The sequence below is a fragment of the Schistocerca nitens genome, chromosome 3 (assembly GCF_023898315.1).
Source record: "Schistocerca nitens isolate TAMUIC-IGC-003100 chromosome 3, iqSchNite1.1, whole genome shotgun sequence".
Classification (NCBI taxonomy): Eukaryota; Metazoa; Arthropoda; class Insecta; order Orthoptera; family Acrididae; genus Schistocerca; species Schistocerca nitens.
This window is the reverse complement of record NC_064616.1, coordinates 576178834-576199341: the sequence shown is the minus strand read 5'-3', so window position 1 is coordinate 576199341 and position 20508 is coordinate 576178834. Positions and strand designations below refer to the sequence as shown.

General features: G+C 37.7%; 1 protein-coding gene across 1 annotated transcript in view; it reads left to right on the top strand.

Moving 5' to 3' along the window:
- The window catches only part of LOC126248487 (hydroxysteroid dehydrogenase-like protein 1), a 123162-nt gene extending 103681 nt beyond the window's left edge, over window positions 1–19481 (top strand). Inside the window, exon 6 of the mRNA XM_049949512.1 lies at window positions 15885–19481. Within this exon, the coding sequence (XP_049805469.1) occupies window positions 15885–15974 (90 nt within the window). The 3' untranslated portion in view covers window positions 15975–19481. The remainder of the gene's footprint in view (window positions 1–15884) is intronic.
- The last annotated feature ends 1027 nt before the right edge of the window (window positions 19482–20508 follow it).

Here is a 20508-nt window from a genome sequence, read left to right as displayed (position 1 = left end):
TGCCCACCTATTTGAATTACACATAAAATTCAATTCCGTTCCCTCTCCTGATAGTTGTTCAAGCAGTTGCCATAAAATTGCTCATTCCAAGTAATGTTATGCAATGAAGCTCTCAATAGAGGCTCACTCAGACTTTACTTCACAACTCCCTCAGCTACTCCTACTTTCAGGAGACTTTAATGCTTATAATATGCTCTGGGGAATGCTTAGCTTGCCTGTGCCAGTATTATACTGTCAAAGATCTGTGATAATTGTCTTATAAAAGTGAAGACCACACTCTAAATTTTATAAAAGATATCGTAAAGCTTCCCTATACACTGTTGAATATTTTATTAAACATCTTTTCATAAAATATCTTTGACAAAGTTATTTTATAATGTACATGGGCATCGGTGATGCTATAGTAGTTGAGGAGCAAATCTCTATGTAACCTTCCTTGATGGCAGCCTGTGACATCAGGAATGGGACTGAGTCTTGTACAGAGCATGGATTGTTGTAGCCAAGTGGACAACACCACATCCTATGGTGCTGCTAGAGGTCGGAAGGTACAGGATGTTGGCTGTGGAGTCTGGTCTCCCCGTGGTAATGAGTAGTTGAATGTGGCAGTTGTTGAAATGTTACCTTTTGTTTCAACTGGTGAAGTTGTCCTCTCTCAGTGGAGATCATGAATGTATGGCAGCTGGAAAGATGGACCATGATTTGAGTGTAGATCCCGTTGTGCACCTGAATGTATGGACCCAGTCTGGAACTGTATAAGATGTGGTAGTACTGACTGAAAACCTGAGGTGCTGTCTGAATCAGGTGGAGGATTTCCACCAGGTTTAAGTGTCCGATTAACAGCATTCTATGTGTACTCAAAAACAGAATTAGAGCAATTTCTAATATGGATCCTTGTACCACAGCAAAAGATAAAAATTAGTTTGATTTAACAGTTTGTATGCCTTGAATGTCCATATCATTCTCTCATTCACCATTAGATTCTTAGTCTCATGTGGTCTCTATTGCTTTTGGGGACAGATTTTGCAAAATTTTGCTTGACATAAACTGTTACCAGGTTTGGATCTCGGAAGTGCAAGGAGGGCCTTTCATAATGATCATCTGTGTCACTTGTAAGATTGTGGCCTGTGGCTTGCCGAACTTCTTGCAGATGACAAAAGGAAACTTTGATGACCTATTCACCTTGATAAGTCACCTTTTGTAGAGAATGGCCCCACATAGCCAAGCTGCAAGGTGCCTCTTGGACTGATAGAGTTGGCAGAAGCTGAGGAGGGCTGTGGGGATACAACCTGCTATATTGTGCTCTCTGGGCATTCTGTCTTGGTGTCTATTCCTGACCACTACGCAAGATGCCTCCTGAGACGTGACAAGGTAGTAGTAGGCAAAACGCAACAGGGAATAACAATAATAAACTGCAGGAGTGTCTACAGAAAGGTCACAGAACTGCTCTCATTAATAAACGGTCACAATGCCCACATAGTACTAGGGACAGAAATTTGGCTGAAACCAGATGTAACCAGTAATGAAATTCCAAACTCAGCTTGGAATGTATACCACAGAGACAGGCTGGACACTGAAGGGGGAGGCGTGTTTATAGTGATAAAAAGTTCAATAGTATCTAAGGAAATTGATGGAGATTCGAAACGTGAAATAATTTGGGTGAAGGTCACGGTTAAAGCAAGCTCAGACATGGTAATTGGATGTCTTATAGGCCCCCTGGCTCAGCAGCTGTTGTGGCAGAGCACTGGAAGGAAAATTTGGAAAATATTTCGAGTAGATTTCCCAACCATGTTATAGTTCTGGGTGGAGATTTTAATTTACCAGATAAAGACTGGGAGACTCAAACGTTTATAACGGGCGACAGGGACAAAGAATCCAGTGAAATTTTTTTGAGTGCATTATCTGAAAACTACCTTGAGCAGTTAAACAGAGAACCGACTCATGGCGATATCATATTAGACCTTTTGGTGACAAGCAGACCCAAATTATTTGAAACAGTTAACACAGAACAGGGAATCAGCGATCATAAAGCGGTTACTGCATCGATGATTTCAGCCATAAATAGAAATATAAAAAAAGGTAGGAAGATTTTTCTGTTTAGCAAAAGTGATAAAAAGCAGATTTCAGAGTACTTGACAGCTCAACGCAAAAGTTTTGTCTCAAGTACATATAGTGTTGAGGACGAGTGGACAAAGTTCAAAACAATCGTACAATATGCATTAGATGAGTATGTGCCAAGCAAGATTGTAAGAGATGCAAAAGAGCCATCGTGGTACAACAACCGAGTTAGAAAACTGCTACGGAAGCAAAGTGAACTTCACAGCAAACATAAACATAGCCAAAGCCTTGCAGACAAACAAAAATTACACGAAGCGAAATGTAGTTTGAGGAGGGCTATGCGAGAGGCGTTCACTGAATTCGAAAGTAAAGTTCTATGTACTGACTTGGCAGAAAATCCTAAGAAATTTTGGTCTTATGTTAAAGTGGTATGTGGATCAAAAAAAAAAAAAAAAAAGTCCAGACACTCTGTGACCAAAATGGTACTGAAACAGAGGATGACAGACTAAAGGCTGAAATACCAAATGTCTTTTTCCAAAGCTGTTTCACAGAGGAAGACTGCACTGTAGCTCCTTCTCTAGATTGTTGCACAGATGACAAAATGGTAGATATCAAAATAGATGACAGAGGGACAGAAAAACAATTAAAATCGCTCAAAAGAGGAAAGGCCACTGCACCTAATGGGAACCGGTTTGATTTTTTACAGAGTACGCGTAGGAACTTGCCCCCCTTCTTGCAGCAGTGTGCCGTAGGTCTCTAGAAGAGATTGGAAAAGGGCACAGGTCATCCCCATTTTAAAGAAGGGACGTCAAACAGATTTGCAGAACTATAGACCTATATCTCTAATGTTGATCAGTTGTAGAATTTTGGAACACGTATTATGTTCGAGTATAATGACTTTTCTGGAGACTACAAATCTACTCTATAGGAATCAGCATGGGTTTTGAAAAAGACGATCATGTGAAACCCAGCTCGAGCTATTCGTCCACGAGACTCAGAGGACCATAGGCACGGGTTCCCAGGTAGATGCTGTGTTTCTTGACTTCCACAAGGTGTTTGATACAGTTCCCCACAGTCGTTTAATGAACAAAGTAAGAGCATATGGACTATCAGACCAATTGTGTGATTGGATTGAAGAGTTCCTAGATAATGCAGCGTGTCATTCTCAATGGAGAGAAGTCTTCCAAAGTAAGAGCGATTTCAGGTGTGCCGCAGGGGAGTGTCATAGGGACGTTGCTATTCACAATACATATAAATGACCTTGTGGATAACATCGTAAGTTCACTGAGGCTTTTTGCTGATGATACTGTAGTATATCGAGAGGGTGTAACAATGGAAAATTGTACTGAAATGCAGGAGGATCTGCAACAAATTGATGCATGGTGCAGGGAATGGCAATTGAAACACAATGTAGACAAGTGTAATGTGCTGTGAATACATAGAAAGAAAGATCCTTTATCATTTAGCTACAGTATAGCAGGTCAGCAACTGAAAGCAGTTAATTCCATAAATTATCTGGGAGTAGGCATTAGGAGTGATTTAAAATGGCATGACCATATCACATTAATCGTTGGTAAAGCAGATGCCAGACTGAGATTCATTGGACGAATCCTAAGGAAATGCAATCCAAAAACAAAGGAAGTAGGTTACAGTACACTTGTTCTCCCACTGCTTGAATAGTGCTCTGTGGTGTGGGATCTGTTCCATATAGGGTTGATAGAAGAGATAGAGAAGATCCAACGGAGAGCAGCAAGCTTCGTTACAGGATCATTTAGTAATCACGAAGGCATTATGGAGATGATAGATAAACTCCAGTGGAAGACTTTGCAGGAGAGATACTCAGTAGCTCGGTACGGGCTTTTGTTAAAGTTTCGAGAACATACCTTCACCGAGGAGTCAAGCAGTATATTGCTCCCTCCTACATATATCTCGCGAAGAGACCATGAGGATAAAATCAGAGAGATTAGAGCCCACACAGAGGCATACCGACAATGTTTCTTTCCATGAACAATATGAGACTGGAATAGAAGGGAGAACCTATAGAGGTACTCAAAGTACCCTCCGCCACACACCGTCAGGTGGCTTGCGGAGTATGGATGTTGATGTAGATGGTGCTTGGCTAAAGCTTTCATTGTGGTCATCTCTCAATGGCTACATTGAAATACTGGCAGGATGCATAGACACAGTGGTGGAGGATCACCACTTGATGTTCTACATGTTTTGTGCTGAAAAGCAGTGCACAGTAGGATAGTGTCATATGGTTGTCGAGGGAAAAATAGGTTTGCATGAAAAGATTGATTGAGGCAGAAATGGAACAGCTCACCCTTTTATTTTATTGTTTATTTATTTACTTTCCTGTGAGTTCACAATCCAGATACTATGATGGACTATACATGCATTAATGACACAACTAACAATCATGATTAAAATAATAAAATCACACGTGATAGTGGCATTCTATCACAATTTGTATGTACAATGTGGTTCGAATATACAACAATAGCACAAAGAATAACGGTCCTACTAGTGGTTTGCACAGTGATTACCACTTAATTTAAAAGATATAAGCTGTGAATAAAGTTGAAGAAATCTAACTAAAAGATAAGAAGAAAAAAGAAATAATAGAAAATAGGAAGAGATGTCAGTTAAGTCCTGATTGCAGCCACTGTTTGTTGTGGCCTTGGAATATATGTCGAGTCTACTCCCCATAGCAAGTTGCCTACATTCTGTTTTTGTGCACTTCAATATAGTTCTAAAGATGTAGAGCCTTTGCTGCTCTACAGAGCCATTGTTTGAACTAATGATAAATATTATGCTGCATTATAAAGTTAGAGTGGAATTTTCCATTGCAGTTATCCTACAGCTACTGTTACTACAACTATAACACCAACATAATGTTAGTAGTTATCTACAGCCAAGAGTTTGACCTGTGCCAGGTGTGCCAACAACACTTCAAGGTATGATCTCCACACACACAAAACGTCATCACTGAACACTTCACTTACACTGTGTGACACTCCCTCTTCACTTGTGCTCACTGTAGCACCATACTCCCTATTTTGCACCTGTTACACCATGGGAAAACCATGATGACAAATTTCCTTGTATTTTACTAGCAGTCTGTTTGAAATTTTTATCACTAGGTAATTAATTATGCACCAGTCTTCAAGGTCTGTTGCATGCAAAGAAATGTTCTGTCTAGAGGTGTTAAATAGTGTACAGTGGAAAACAACATGTTACGAAGTTCCTTCATTTCCCCATTTTCCAATATCTCTGTCTGAGCTTGAGTCATTCAAGATAATTGTAATAAGTATCATGTCCTGTCAAGAGATGTACCATGTTCCAATTAGGATTGATTATGGTACATTTTCAGCCTTTCCCCAGATGTTCAGGAAGAGAGATTAAACTTATTGGCCCTTATCAATATTGTCCCATTTCTTATGCGAGGTTAGTTACCATCCAATTTTTTAATTGGAGTTTGTTCTCAGAAGGTCTCTTATACAACTGCATCTTATACAGGGAGCGTGTGTTGTACATACAATACACCTGTGCTGTCTGTGCCCCACTATCCCATGACATGTACTAAGTCAGTGTAGGTAGTTTTGTGCACTGTAATCATTAGTTTGTTTCCTTCACATCACTTCCTTGCTTCCTCCATCAAACTGCAGGCTTTATTCTCAAGAACCACTCTTGTGTTCATAGAAACTGCTACTAGAAGATTGTCAGCACACTCCGCTGTCCCATCTGCCTCAGTGTGTCCCTGTCCATAAAACTGAGGAGAGGCTCTGTCATGAGATCCTAGAAGACACGTCTACAGATGGACCTCTGTGAGCATCCCTTTGTGATACTTTTAATCACTTCCTGGTTTCCCTCGGGCCTCTCTACCGCTCACCACTTGCAGTAATCAAAAAAGCTGCTATGGAGTGAAGCAGGTACCTGTACCTCTCTCTGTCACATGAGCAGCACAGGTTCCCAAAAATTATCAAAGGCACATGCAATGTTGATCATAATTTCCATTGCATATTTGTCTATTATGTCGAGTGCCTCATGTCTATCAATCTATCCTGTCTGAAACCAAATTGATAGTGGATAAGTCCAGGAAGCTTCCTGTGTGCTTGGAGTTGCTCACACAGATGTTCCTGGACCTTAACAAGGATATTTACAAGGCTAGTAGGCCAGTAGGACTTATATTCTGAGAGGTTCTGGTCTTTTTTTTTTGTACTGATACTTGGTCCTCTATCATTCAGATGCTAGCTCCCTCTCCCCATCACCCGTCACAACATTTAATTTAGTTTAAATGTTAAGGAAGTGGATACTTTCAGGCCTATGTGTTTTTCCTTCATTAATTTGATCAGAACCGCTGCAATATACTCTTGCATGTAAAAGTAAGTTACTGTATCAGTGTTGTAATCTGATCTAGTATGGCCCTTATTGTGTTCATTCTTGTTTATCTGTAACTGGGTCATCATCAGAGAGGAGTTTGTGCAGCAGATATTTTGCTGTATCCCACCATCCCCTTGAGGAACTGATGTCACTTATCCATAGCATAGCCAATACCATAGGTGTTTTGACAAGCTCAGCCACGAGTTTGTAGTGTCTGTCCCAGATATCTACTTGAAATGGAATGTGCAAATACTTTTCCCGGGAGACTCTTCTTGTTTGGACAGCACTGTTTTGTTGTGGTCTTTAATTATTCTTTACTGTTCTAGCCTCTGTTGTCCATCCACCACCAGAATGGCACATAGGTACACTGTTCTAGCAGTTCTCATTTACCTTGTTAGTTTTGTTAGCTGCAGAGTTCATGTGGTAGTCTTCTCATTTTGCTGTTTTATTGGTGGAATCAACCTCCTCTGCTCCACCAGTAATTCTTGCATAAGGATATGGATTTTGTAGTCCACACTGCCTTCTGATGTTAACTGACACATTCAGAGTTGATCAGCCTTTTTCAGCTTCCACATTAGTGCCTCACGTCTTTGACACAATGTACCTAGTGGCACTGCCTTAATTTAGAATTACATACCATACAATTCTTGAGATCCTGTCTGTAAAGGTATGTCCACACAATGGCTCTTTCCTTGTGCACAATTGCTGACACATGGAAACAAAAGCACATGCACAAGAATTAGTTGAAATAAGCCCTTGTAACGCCAACCAATTGCTGATCTCATGCAACCCTTCCAAACAGTAGTATTGATGTTGCTTTACTCTCCTGCCCTGAGTTCATAGGCTGGTGCTTGACCAGATCTATTTCCAAATGTACGGATCATTATTTTCTTCTAGCATACCTTGTACCAATCTTCCATATTCTTCATTGTGATCACAATGGCAGGACACTGATCATGCATTTATATTTGACATTATTAGTAAATTGTGCCTCATATCATTGCCAGCAGCTCTACCAATATCCTCTAGATAATTTCATACTTCGTGTTAGAACCGAGCATACACCAATGATAGTGTCAACATACCATGACCCCCTGCTACTTCAAGTGTGACTGTGTGTGTTGGTCAAAGATTGGAAACCTTCAGGATAGTCCAATTCAGATTGCTTACTACAACTACTGTGAAGGCTTTAGGCTACCCTGTGATGGCCCTAGCAAATACACTTCAATTGTCTAACATGGATGTGAAGTTCTTGGAGGCATACTGAGTCCACTCTCAGTCCCTCCTACAGTCTTTTGATATCTGTAGCTGTCATTGTGCTGTTCATTAAGTTTAACTGCAACAGTTTCATGCTAATGGCTCCTCATAAATACGTAACATTATGGAGTGGTCAAAGAGGATTTGAAGTAGACGCTTTTAAGGGCTCTGTCTAGATCTCTGTTGTTGAGATCATGACCCTAAAGGTATGTCTTCATGATTGCCCTTTCCTTGTACACAATTGTTTACGCACAGGAAGAAAACTGCATGCACAAAAATTAATTGAAATAATCCAAGTACACATGTGTTCTTGTGTCCACACACAGCCTCACTGCTCAAGCAATCTGCTATGTATCCCCTCCTTTGCTCGGCAGTTTGTGCTGCATTTATTGTGATGAAAGGTGACAGAAAAAGAAAACACTAAGATGAATATGGGTGAAAAATATGTGAATAATAGAGATATGAGATATATGAAGTGACTGCAATGTTTTGTTTGATTTCAAGAGATCACAACCAGATTTTACATTTTCTGCTTGGGAAACTGCAGTGATAGAGGCTGTCAATAATATGTTGTTAGCTGGTTACTCGCAATTTATTTACCAAACTTATATATCAGTTTGAGCTGCTTATTTCACATTTTGAAACAAATCATGTCAGTGATTATTCCAGAAACTGAGAAATACTTACAGGACATTCTCAGTCATTGTGTGAAATTTAATTGACTTTCAATACATGATTTGAATTTTATTTTATAAAACTTCAGTCAAAAAAGATTATACCTAGATTAACACTCTCGGACTTAACAAATTCCAGAATGTCACAGACCACAGCATCCACTAGAATGAAGTTAGTGTTTCCCAGTTTTGTATTATCTGCATCATCAGTCTCCTTAATTTCAGTTTCTGGCAGATTATAGGAGCTTCACATATCCCATACTTTTTCTTCAGATATCAGGCTCCTCAGTTCTTGTGGTATTAAGTTGCATTATATGAATATTTGCCTGCAGTTTTCATAAATTTTTAAACTATTTCTTCTTTTTCTTCTCCCTCTTCCATTTTCTTACTTTAAGAATTATTATTTACAGTAATGTGGTCAGAGACTTTTTATAGAATATTTAATGCTCAGGACATCACATATCAAATTTGTATTCAAACAATCTTTTTGTCTGTAATCATCTATAAATTTCAATGTACTTTCTTTCGAGTCAGCAGACATTATTGCACATAAATTACCTTAAAGCATAACCACAGCACATTGCACAATGAATGCAACATGCATGGGTCCCAGCTGCCAGCCATCTGATAAACAGCACTATGATTCACACACTCAAGTTCAGAGAAATTACACACACACAAATATGCATGCATGTATGTGTGTGATGTTGGAAATGTAAGCACATGCACAAAATTGAACAAAAAAATGAACATCACTGTCATGTTGATGCTCCACCAAGGACACCTATTTGAAGAATGAGTAGGATGAAATACATAATAATCTGAAAGAGAGTACAACTCAAGAATATAGAAAGAAATACAAATCACCCTCTACAAGGATGCATGCATGGTGAAGAGCCACTGCATGGAAACAACAAAAGGAACACAAATCATTACACAGAGTGGACACCACTTCACTTACATCTTCAACAGAAGAAATTAAGTCAAAATTTCCTGAAGTTACTGATTATATAGATGATATGACCATGCAGTCATTGACAGAGTCAAGCATTATAAATAAAGTTCAAACTATAGCAGAGGAACTATCTGCCTATGAGTGCATGGCTACATGCAGTCATAAGAACAATTTTATGGGTAATTATGTTCTTGATTATGATGACATTGTAAGTTCAGAATGGACTAATCAATTACAGTGCACACCCAATAACTTTAGTGATCACTTAATACATAAGCCATCTGTAAATGAAAATAAATCCGTAGTAGACCCATCTAAAAAAGAAGTTAAATACAAATATGATACAACTAGGTGCAAGGATAGTATTAAGCCAGTAAAATTCGATTCAGGAGGTTACTTACAGACAAGTGTGGAGGAGGTGAGGGTACAGGATACAACTACGTGTACAATGACCTCAACTACACCTGAGTTATATCAATTCCAGTCCAAATCAAGTGTAAGTAAAAGTACACAAGTTGAAATGCCCCTTTCTTACCCCATGATAGATTACAACAAACTAGAGGAAAATCTTCAGTTAACTAGGATGGAGAACAAAGAGAACCTACAGACAACACAGAGACTGCTTGTTAGGCTAACCCATCCACAGGGTGATAAAATCTGTTTCCCAACAACAGAACAGACAGATAGGATACTTTTGTGATCAGAAAATATACCTACTGATGTGAAAGCAGTAGAAGAGTTGCTAACAAAAGGTGTGTATACATCATTCTGGAAGTTAAATTTAGAGAAAATTTACAAAGATTTAGTTCATGCTCATGGTAGAATTTACTTTGACCATAACAAATGCTTGCCCAATGACTACATCTTTACTAGATGTTTACTATGAGAGTAATGCAGCTGAATGCCTGTAGGAGTATGTTAGTGAGTGCTGAATGTCTCCAGGAACCATACTCCAGGGCTGGGTAGCTCATACACCTTCCACCTGGAACCATCACCCTGACTGGTGACTTCACTCCGATGGCATTTATTGTACTAAACAGAAATATCATTGTAACCAAAGTAAGCCAATATAGTAAAAAGAACTTAGTCACAGTGGAACTTAAATGGGGCTATACAAAATGGATCATATCCTCACTGTATGCCCAATATTCAGATGACATTTATCCATATACGCAACTGATTGCAAATGTGGCACAATATTCAATACACAAAAACTTACTCATTTGTGCAGACATAAACTCTAGATCAGTGTTATGGCACTCAAACGAAACAAATGAAAGAGGTAGGATAGTCAATGATACAATATATGAAAACAACCTGCATATTCTAAACATGGGTGGACAACCATCGAATTGTTGTACACATACTGGACATCACAGTAATATAGATATATCTGTAGTAAACAATAACACACTGAGATTTGCAATAGATTGGACAGTTCACGAAGATTACACTCAAAGTGATCACAATGTCATCACGATTAACATCCAAACTTGTAATGTAGAAGAGACAACAACATATAATACATTTCTCTTGAATAAAGCAGACTGGGATAGTCTGCGACAGATAATCTCGAACTACCTGCTATCAGACATTACTGGTAGTGTAGACTATAATATACATAAACTGAGAGAGTTAATACAAAATGCACAATTAAGGTCAATACGACACATAAACAAAACTTCAAAACCATGCATAAAAATGCATTGGACTCGTGAACTTTTGGAACTAAGGAAAAGAACACGACAAACATGTAAATATTATCAGCGGGCAAACAATGCTAGGGAAAGACTGGTTAGACTGCAAACATACAGAGAGACTAAAGAATGATGTAGGACTACTATACTCAAGACCAAAAAAAGGCAATAGGACACCTATATACAGTGACAGTTACAAGACAATACATGGGGAGCCCCTTATAAAATTTTGACAGAAAAGGTCAAAAGCCCATTGGTTTTGGCTACCCTGACACAAGATGGTGGCACACTGACACAAGGCTGAAGGGGTACTGCAGAATTCTTGCTGCAGAACTCCTTCCTGACAATGACAGAAATACTGACCTAGGGATACGTACTGACATTCAAACTGAAATGGAACAAGAATATGAAACTGAAAGGGTAGTCAATCCATTTACATATGAGGAGGTGGCTAGTTCAATTGCACGACTAAAGAAAGGGGCATTTAAACAACTAATCAGTCTACTAGCATATCACATCAGCTTGTATCCTTCCTGGTTCTTAGTGCTAACCATGGTGCACTTGTCGAAGATCAATATAACTATTACATTTTAATCTCTTTTCAAAGATCACTAATAATTGATCATATTTATGGTAATTATGAAAATATATCAGTAGTTTTCACATGATGTCTCCAGTTCTTCATAATGATCAATAACTATGGAAATATGATTTAGTCTTCCTATTCTGATTTGGCCAGTTGTTTTGAAACACTTTAATATTTGCTTTTCTTTGATGGTCACTTTCCAGATTTTATGTTTTCAGTGTCACAAAAATCCAAATATTATGCTAGTGTCACTTTTTATATGCGTTAACTGTGTTATAAAATTTGGATTTGAGATAGATGCAATTTACGTATTTAATAATTGGGTTATAACTAGCCTTACAGTACATTTGGGAGTAGCCAGGACGATCCAGTTGTTTAGTGCTGTCTGGAGTAATGTCTAGGGTTGCAAAAATGTTGTTGGTTTAAGAATTTTATGACTGGCAATGATTTTTTTAATTGTAGACCTTTATGTTCGACATCATGTTTTTAAACATTCTATTACAGCCGAGCGTCTCTCGGCCGACCTTGGAGCAAGTACTGGCATTGATGGGGAGGCATAGTTACCATTTCCACCACAATTTTTCACTTATTGTTAGTCATTTGGCAAGACAACAAAGGGCAGTGTGTTTATGTTGTTTTTGTATGCAAAGTAACTTGTCTGCATGTTTTTGGACCATTTTATCTCCATTTCTTTTGTGTCTCATTGTTTAGCAATGGGCAAAAGATGGTGTGTGTTTGTTGTTAATTTCCAACAGGAATACAAATTTTTGAGATTGTGTAATGACAATAACAATGAAAAAGTTTATTGCACACTTTGTACTGGAAAATTTTCTGTTGAACGTAAAGGACAGGGTGACACTAAAGACCATGTGAAAACAGCTAAACATAGGAGTGCTATTACTGCTACAGCTTCACCAAACATATGATATTTATTTAAAGCCAAAAATGCGAATTGTGATCTGGAACGTGCTACTAAAGAGGCTACATTTTCATAACACATTGCCAGACAAACTCAGATTCAACAGAACCTCAAGAGGAAGTGAAGTAAAGCTTATTTAGATTTTTTTAAAGATACTTCTGTCTTGAGTAGGGAATTCAAGCTAAATTTTTAAATTTTCGATTGAGTAACAGGTTAAACTGCTCAAATCTTGACTTGGTGTCTTTTGCAGTATGAAAAAAAGAAGAAGAAAAATTGATTTGTTATACTACTGATAACACTAACAGTAATTTTGGTGGTGTAAAGAGAAAGGGACATGAAAATGTGTTCAGAAAAGTATAGAATGATATAGATAGACATATTTTAGAAACTGACTGTTCAGTCCACATTGTACGCAAACCATTTCTGAAAAGTCATGCCTAGTGAAAAATACAGCTGAGTAAATAAAATTTAATCTTTCAGTAAACTGTTAATACTTTGAAGTAATTTCAAACATGGGTTGGACCAAAAAAATATGGTAATATATCCTGGTAATATAGAGGCTTGTCTCACTAGGGGTAAGATAGATACTGCCTAAGGAAAATTAAAGAGACCTTTGGAGAGAAGAGAACCACTTGTATGAATATCAAGAGCTCAGATGGCAACCCAGTTCTAAGCAAAGAAGGGAAGGCAGAAAGGGGGAAGGAGTATATAGAGGGTTTATACAAGGGCGATGTACTTGAGGACAATATTATGGAAATGGAAGAGGATGTAGATGAAGATGAAATGGGAGATAAGATACTGTGTGAAGAGTTTGACAGAGCACTGAAAGACCTGAGTCGAAACAAGGCCCCAGGAGTAGACAACATTCCATTAGAACTACTGATGGCCTTGGGAGAGCCAGTCATGACAAAACTCTACCATCTGGTGAGCAAGATGTATGAGACATGCGAAATACCCACAGACTTCAAGAAGAATATAATAATTCCAATCCCAAAGAAAGCAGGTGTTGACAGATGTGAAAATTACCAAACTATCAGTTTAATAAGTCACAGCTGCAAAATACTAACGCGAATTCTTTACAGACGAATGGAAAAACTGGTAGAAGCGGACCTTTGGGAAGATCAGTTTGGATTCCGTAGAAATGTTGGAACACGTGAGGCAATACTAACCTTACAACTTATCTTAGAAGAAAGATTAAGAAAAGGCAAACCTACGTTTCTAGCACTTGTAGACTTAGAGAAAGCTTTTGACAACGTTAACTGGAATACTCTCTTTCAAATTCTGAAGGTGGCAGGGGTAAAATACAGGGAGCGAAAGGCTATTTACAATTTGTACAGAAACCAGATGGCAGTTGTAAGAGTCGAGGGGCATGAAAGGGAAGCAGTGGTTGGGAAAGGAGTGAGACAGGGTTGTAGCCTCTCCCCAATGTTATTCAATCTGTATATTGAGCAAGCAGTAAAGGAAACAAAAGAAAAATTCGGAGTAGGTATTAAAATTCATGGAGAAGAAGTAAAAACTTTGAGGTTCGCCGATGACATTGTAATTCTGTCAGAGACAGCAAAGGACTTGGAAGAGCAGTTGAACGGAATGGACAGTGTCTTGAAAGGAGGATATAAGATGAACATCAACAAAAGCAAAACGAGGATAATGGAATGTAGTCAAATTAAATCAGGTGTGGCTGAGGGGATTAGATTAGGAAATGAGACACTTAAAGTAGTAAAGGAGTTTTGCTATTTAGGGAGTAAAATAACTGATGATGGTCGAAGTAGAGAGGATATAAAATGTAGACTGGCAATGGCAAGGAAATCGTTTCTGAAGAAGAGAAATTTGTTAACATCGAGTATAGATTTAAGTGTCAGGAAGTCGTTTCTGAAAGTATTTGTATGGAGTGTAGCCATGTATGGAAGTGAAACATGGATGATAACCAGTTTGGACAAGAAGAGAATAGAAGCTTTCGAAATGTGGTGCTACGAAGAATGCTGAAGATAAGGTGGGTAGATCACGTAACTAATGAGGAGGTATTGAATAGGATTGGGGAGAAGAGCAGTTTGTGGCACAACTTGACTAGAAGAAGGGATCGGTTGGTAGGACATGTTTTGAGGCATCAAGGGATCACAAATTTAGCATTGGAGGGCAGCGTGGAGGGTAAAAATCGTAGGGGGAGACCAAGAGATGAATACACTAAGCAGATTCAGAAGGATATAGGTTGCAGTAGGTACTGGGAGATGAAGAAGCTTGCACAGGATAGAGTAGCATGGAGAGCTGCATCAAACCAGTCTCAGGACTGAAGACCACAACAACAACAATATATCCTGGGTTGGGCCCAAAAAATATGATAAACCTAGTTATAACCCAACACAATAGCTCCAGCATGATTCAAAATGCATTGTGTATAATCCATTTTCTAAGTTTTCTAATAGGTATAAATTATCAAAAGATCGTAACATATAATTATGTAAGTTTTCAAGCTAGATGTTTCATCAGATTATGTATCGATTTGTGTTTTGTAATAATTTGGGCGGTTTTTTCAGTTTATTACACATGATGTAGTCATCACAGAAGTAAATCAAGTATAAGCCACAGCTAAATTGACTGCCAAAATGTTTTTTGTATGTCTATTCATATTCCCAAACAGTTTGTAATTGCAGTTCATCAAAAACAATTTGTTCCTTTATAAACTCACAAGAATATAAGCTTATCCTTATGAGTGTATAAGTGTAGATGTTTATTTCTTTGTGTGAGAATGTTACATAATGTATATTCCAACAACTGAACTTCAAAACATACGGTGAACACAGCAAAAAATTCTTCAAGTATCCAACAATTGATCTGTTTCAGTATTGTAGTATCCAATGTATGGTCTCAGTTCATGGTTGGAAACGTGTGTGTGTGTGTGTGTGTGTGTGTGTGTGTGTGTGTGTGTGTGTGTGTGTGTGTGTGTTTGTTTGTGAGGGAGAGGGAGGGAGGGGGGGGAGCGAGAGAGAGAGAGAGAGAGAGAGAGAGAGAGAGAGAGAGAGAGAGAAGTGATAAATTATATTGCTGATTCTTTATTAAAAATTTAATGTCCTGATCCCTTCATATTACAGTAAGAATAAACACAGCTTGCCATGACTAGTTTGCAATCTTTGTGGGAAAAACAGCTTTAACAAAATATGAATTTCAGTCTGATTTGTTCACCATCCATACATCGCACGCAATTGTACCTAACATTCCCCTGCTTTGGTGTTTGTTATTTAGGACACCTGATATCTCACTGGGTTTTATTTTTTTTAACAAGTTGTAATTTTGGAGAATTGTGAAAATAAACTGTATATATCTAAGATGTTTTACTTATAGGTTTTTAACATTTATTTTGCAGGCATCAATCATATCCAGCACGCCACCTTGGCTCTATAAATTTCTCTCTGTCAGAGGACTGAAACATCTCTCTAAGTCTCATGTTATGTGATGATGATGATGTTGATGTAAGTGTGATTATTATGTGGAGCATAATTGCCTTCCTAAGTATACAACTGCATTAAATTCATATTTAAGTATGAGCCCTTTTTGTAATAATATGATAGTTAATTTTTAGTTCAGATTCATGTGAGTTGGTGAGCTTCACAATGAAAGAGCAGGAAGAACATTTAAGTAGTTGTAAATCTCTAGTTACCATGCCATGTAAGTGTGCCATAAACATTGGAGTCTATAAAGCTCTATTTAATAGTTTTAAGCCATACTAATGGTTTCTTTGTATCTGTAATCAGTAACAGCAGATATAAGAATGCGTGTTTTGGGCCATAAGTGTCTAAGTAAAACTGTAAACTGGTGTAGACAAAATATCAGTACATTTGCTGAGCGATGCATGGTTTTACTTGTGGTATGCATTACTGGTGATCAGTTTGATTGAGATGGAAATGAACTTTCAAGTTCTCCAACATTTACCTCTACCTTTCTTAATCTATTTTGCATTATTTTCTCAAAATCACTGCTATGGATGAACTTGTCATATGAAGTTAAAAACAAAATGTGATTTGGGTTTTGTGCTTAAATTTTCAAATATTCACTTATGCTGTTAAGAGAGATTTATAATTATGTTCTCAGTAGCAAGCACCACTTCTGATAAAGATTCCCTAGAAGCTTTTCATGACAAATTCCGTGTTATTGAAACAGTTATTGTTGCTAACAGTTCTTATTTCAATGTGTCTGGGGTGGCTGATAAATGCTGCACATGGGCTGTTGACTAGTTGTACTCACAGGCACTTGGGGTGATGACTCGGTTCCACAGTAGCATGTATCTCAGAAGCAGCTGTATTGTACAGATGCCAGCCAGTTGAAAGCAACTTGGGACTGCGTGCGGTTGGGCAAGGTTGCCACAAATTTCACTGAACAGAGTGCCATCTTGTGTTTGATGCCACAAGTAAGAGTGTGATGCTCTCACCACCTGGTGGCTGTTTCCTGACGAGGATTGCCTGCCAGAGTAAGCACTCAGTTAAACTTTATTATGTTGTCTAGGCTAGTGGTGCATTTACACTTCATGTCTTAATTGTAGAAAAACAAATAGCAAGGTGATCAGGAACAATAACTTAACTACTGACATGTCTAGTAACCTAAGAAAATGTAGATAATGAATAGGTAATTCCAGTGAGATATTTTTAATAGCTTTCTATATCACACTGTAATGCCAACTTCTGTGATTTAATGTGTGTCAGTTTACAAATTGTGCTGAAAATGCAGGCTATCAGTTTTAAGGACAGTCGGAACGCATAAGGCAGCACTCTGCAGGGCTGCATGGACCATTTTGATACCCCTCTGATACTCATTTCGTATAGTTATTTTTGGATCAATACTTGTGTAAACATTCCCATGATAAACTCTTTGAGGTATGTGGATTGAGATTGGAGTGACCAAACATAGCAGTTCTATCCCCACCACACACACTGTGCTGAAGCCATCAAATAAGATGAGTGGTGCTGATAGGTGTATCATGAAAACATTTGTCAGACATGTCCATTTTCTGTAGTACTTATATCATATGTTAAAAAAGCACATAGCACTAATAAGGGCTCACAGGATATTCAACTCCCATGACACAGTTTGTGCAGTGCTTGTCAATTTTTGTTTGCATGCAAAATATGCTCAGGTTTATAATTTTCGGATGGAGTTCATAAACTGATAACTAGCAGATTAATAAATAAAAAATAAAACAAAGTCAGTACTGGGCTGCACAAATGTGATTTCTTAGAAACAATTAGAAGAAACATACTTAATATGTGAGTTGAATTGTTTGAAGTGATTATACAGCATTTTTAAGATGTAATAAGTGAGTATGTACTTATTATAATCTTTTTGGAGGCATTGTCAGATCATGTTCTCGTTTCTCTGTGACAATTTGGTGATGGAAATTACTGTTATGTTTGATTGATTTGTGGCCATTAGGTTATTCCTAATGCTCAAATATCTCTTGAAGATGATGTCAAGTTTTGTTTTCTTCCTTATTAAAGTCATAATTTTCCCAAATGCCTGAAAAATATAAGAGTATACTTTTACTGTTGTTGTGACAAAACACTAGTATCAAGGTGCCATGAAATTAACTGCAGGATAGATTTTATTAGTGCCATATGTTGTGCCAAACAAAATAGTTTGCTGTACATTGTTTCACCATGAAGGCATTTGTAATTATTGTTACATCATATTGCATAGTTTCAGGAAGGGCAAATCACAATTACTTTTCAGATTAACATATGATTGATGACAATAGAACACAATGAATGAAGGCACAATGCTTTAATGTATCTTCCCTTTCAGTTACTTTAGAAAACATAATAACAAAATATAAAAAAACAAAAAACAAACTTCTCTCTGTTAATGCAGTCATTCAGGGACTACATTGTTTAAGCTTCTGCTTCATTACAGCTTAAATTTTGCAGTTGGAATAAGTAACTTTCCTAGCTGAAATTATTAGTTTCTTTGTTGTTGTAAAACAGCTGTCATTTGAAACTGGATGCAAGGAGAGAGTGGTGTACACCTGTTTCACAGATAGTTCATTGTCACTTAATACGGGTACTAATGGTGGGATTGAATGTTACCCACTGATAGCTTTATATTCTGTAAAATTTAGTGTTGTTGATTATTTCATATCACATGAATGAAACTGCAAGAAAGTTAATGAAGGTCTCATTTGCAGTGTTATTATATTTAAAAAATGGGTGACTAAATGTAAAAACTTAAGCATTTCATGAATGATGATATTGTGTGAAAAGTGTTTGAGTTAAGGTGGAAGATGTAGTTATTTAATTGAAAATTATTACTTAATTGCTTGTGTATCACTATATGTAATACAGTCAGTGATTTAATTCTTGTCATATCAATATATATTTTCATTTTTAAATAAAATTGTCAAAAACTATGATACGGTTTTCTGTTCCTTTATTCCTGGAATCTGCATACAGCTTACACGACAGAATTGTGAACATCCATTTGATGACCTTATCACGTTACAGTTTCCAATAATTGCTTGGCACTCTGTGCAATAAACATTGTTATCTTGCACTGTATTAGAAATATGGTGTTTACTTTGTTTCTTTGGGTGGATTGTGGTGATGCCATCATGTTAATAAAACTTGTTACAATATAACTGTGTAAAGGTGGATAGATTCCATACCTAATATGTTACTGATTTTGATTTTATTGTTTTATATTTCCTTAATGAAATAATCATGGCATTTACAAAAAAGATTATTTCAAATCAATTTCTTGTGTTGTTGGAGAGACTTAGTAGTACGTTGTTCTGAGGCAGTATTGGATAAGTGCAACCTTTGCTATTTTTTTACACACTTAAGTGAAGTGTTGTTTTCTGTCAGGCTTGTGTAACTATCAAATTTTACTTAATGTTAGACAACATATCACATTTATATTTAAATATGTGTGTTAAAAATTTTTTCATGTTCTTTGATACTATCTTACAAGATTTATATTGCACCAGTGTTTGAAATAAATATGTTTTACATGTGAACAAACCAAGTCATTGATACATTACATTAATATGGATTTCATGTCATATGAAAAAACTAGAAGTATGGAAAACATGAAATCAGCAGCTTTTTGAACAACTAATAATAAATGACTATGCATTTATGATAGGGAAACTATTATGCAGAAGATGGTTACAAAAATCAAGGGCACAGAAGTAAGAATCAAGATTTGACAAATAGGGATGAAAAAAAGATTAATGCTGAACAATGATGTTTTAATAGCCGTTGATAAAAGTGAAGAACAGAAGATATCTTTAAAATGGAAGTATTATTGGCTTGAAAAGATTAATTTGCTTACTGGCTCAAACTGTCATGGCACAGCATGGTACAGGAGTGGAACAATGTGTAAATAATGTACAGCAAAAGGGATTAAAATGCTAAAGTAGTAAATCAATATCATATCTGATGTAAAGAAAGTATGGGAAATGGGAATACGGATAACTGTATACACCACAAACTGTTCCCAGAAATGTCTGTACATACAAATATTTCAGCACAAAGAAAGAGACACGTATGCACTGTACGAGGTACAATGGCTGATTGGAACATTAACATGGTGGCTCGTCAGAGCAGTTAGAGTTCAAACATCTTGCTTTACGTGGTTGATGTGACCTATTGACACCACACAGCCCCCCCCCCTCCCCCGCTCCCCTGTAGTATGGCCCGTGAGGCCTGGGGGGAGGTCGTGTCAGCACTGGAGTGAGTAGTGCGAGGCGGCAAGCGCATGACTGGAAGCTCCATCTCATTCAGGGTGGCGTATGAAGGTGCGGTGATGGGCTGCAGGTCCACATCATATCAGACAGCCAGTGGGAGCTGATGATGCGCCGGCCGGCCCGGGAGTACAGGTGTGGGGAGGGGTGCGGTGTGCAAGTGTGCCTGCTCCTATGCAGATCGAGCCGTCCGAGGAGATGAATGCACGAACTCTTGATGGATCGCACTCTCGAGGGAGGGACAGGATATGCACTACCT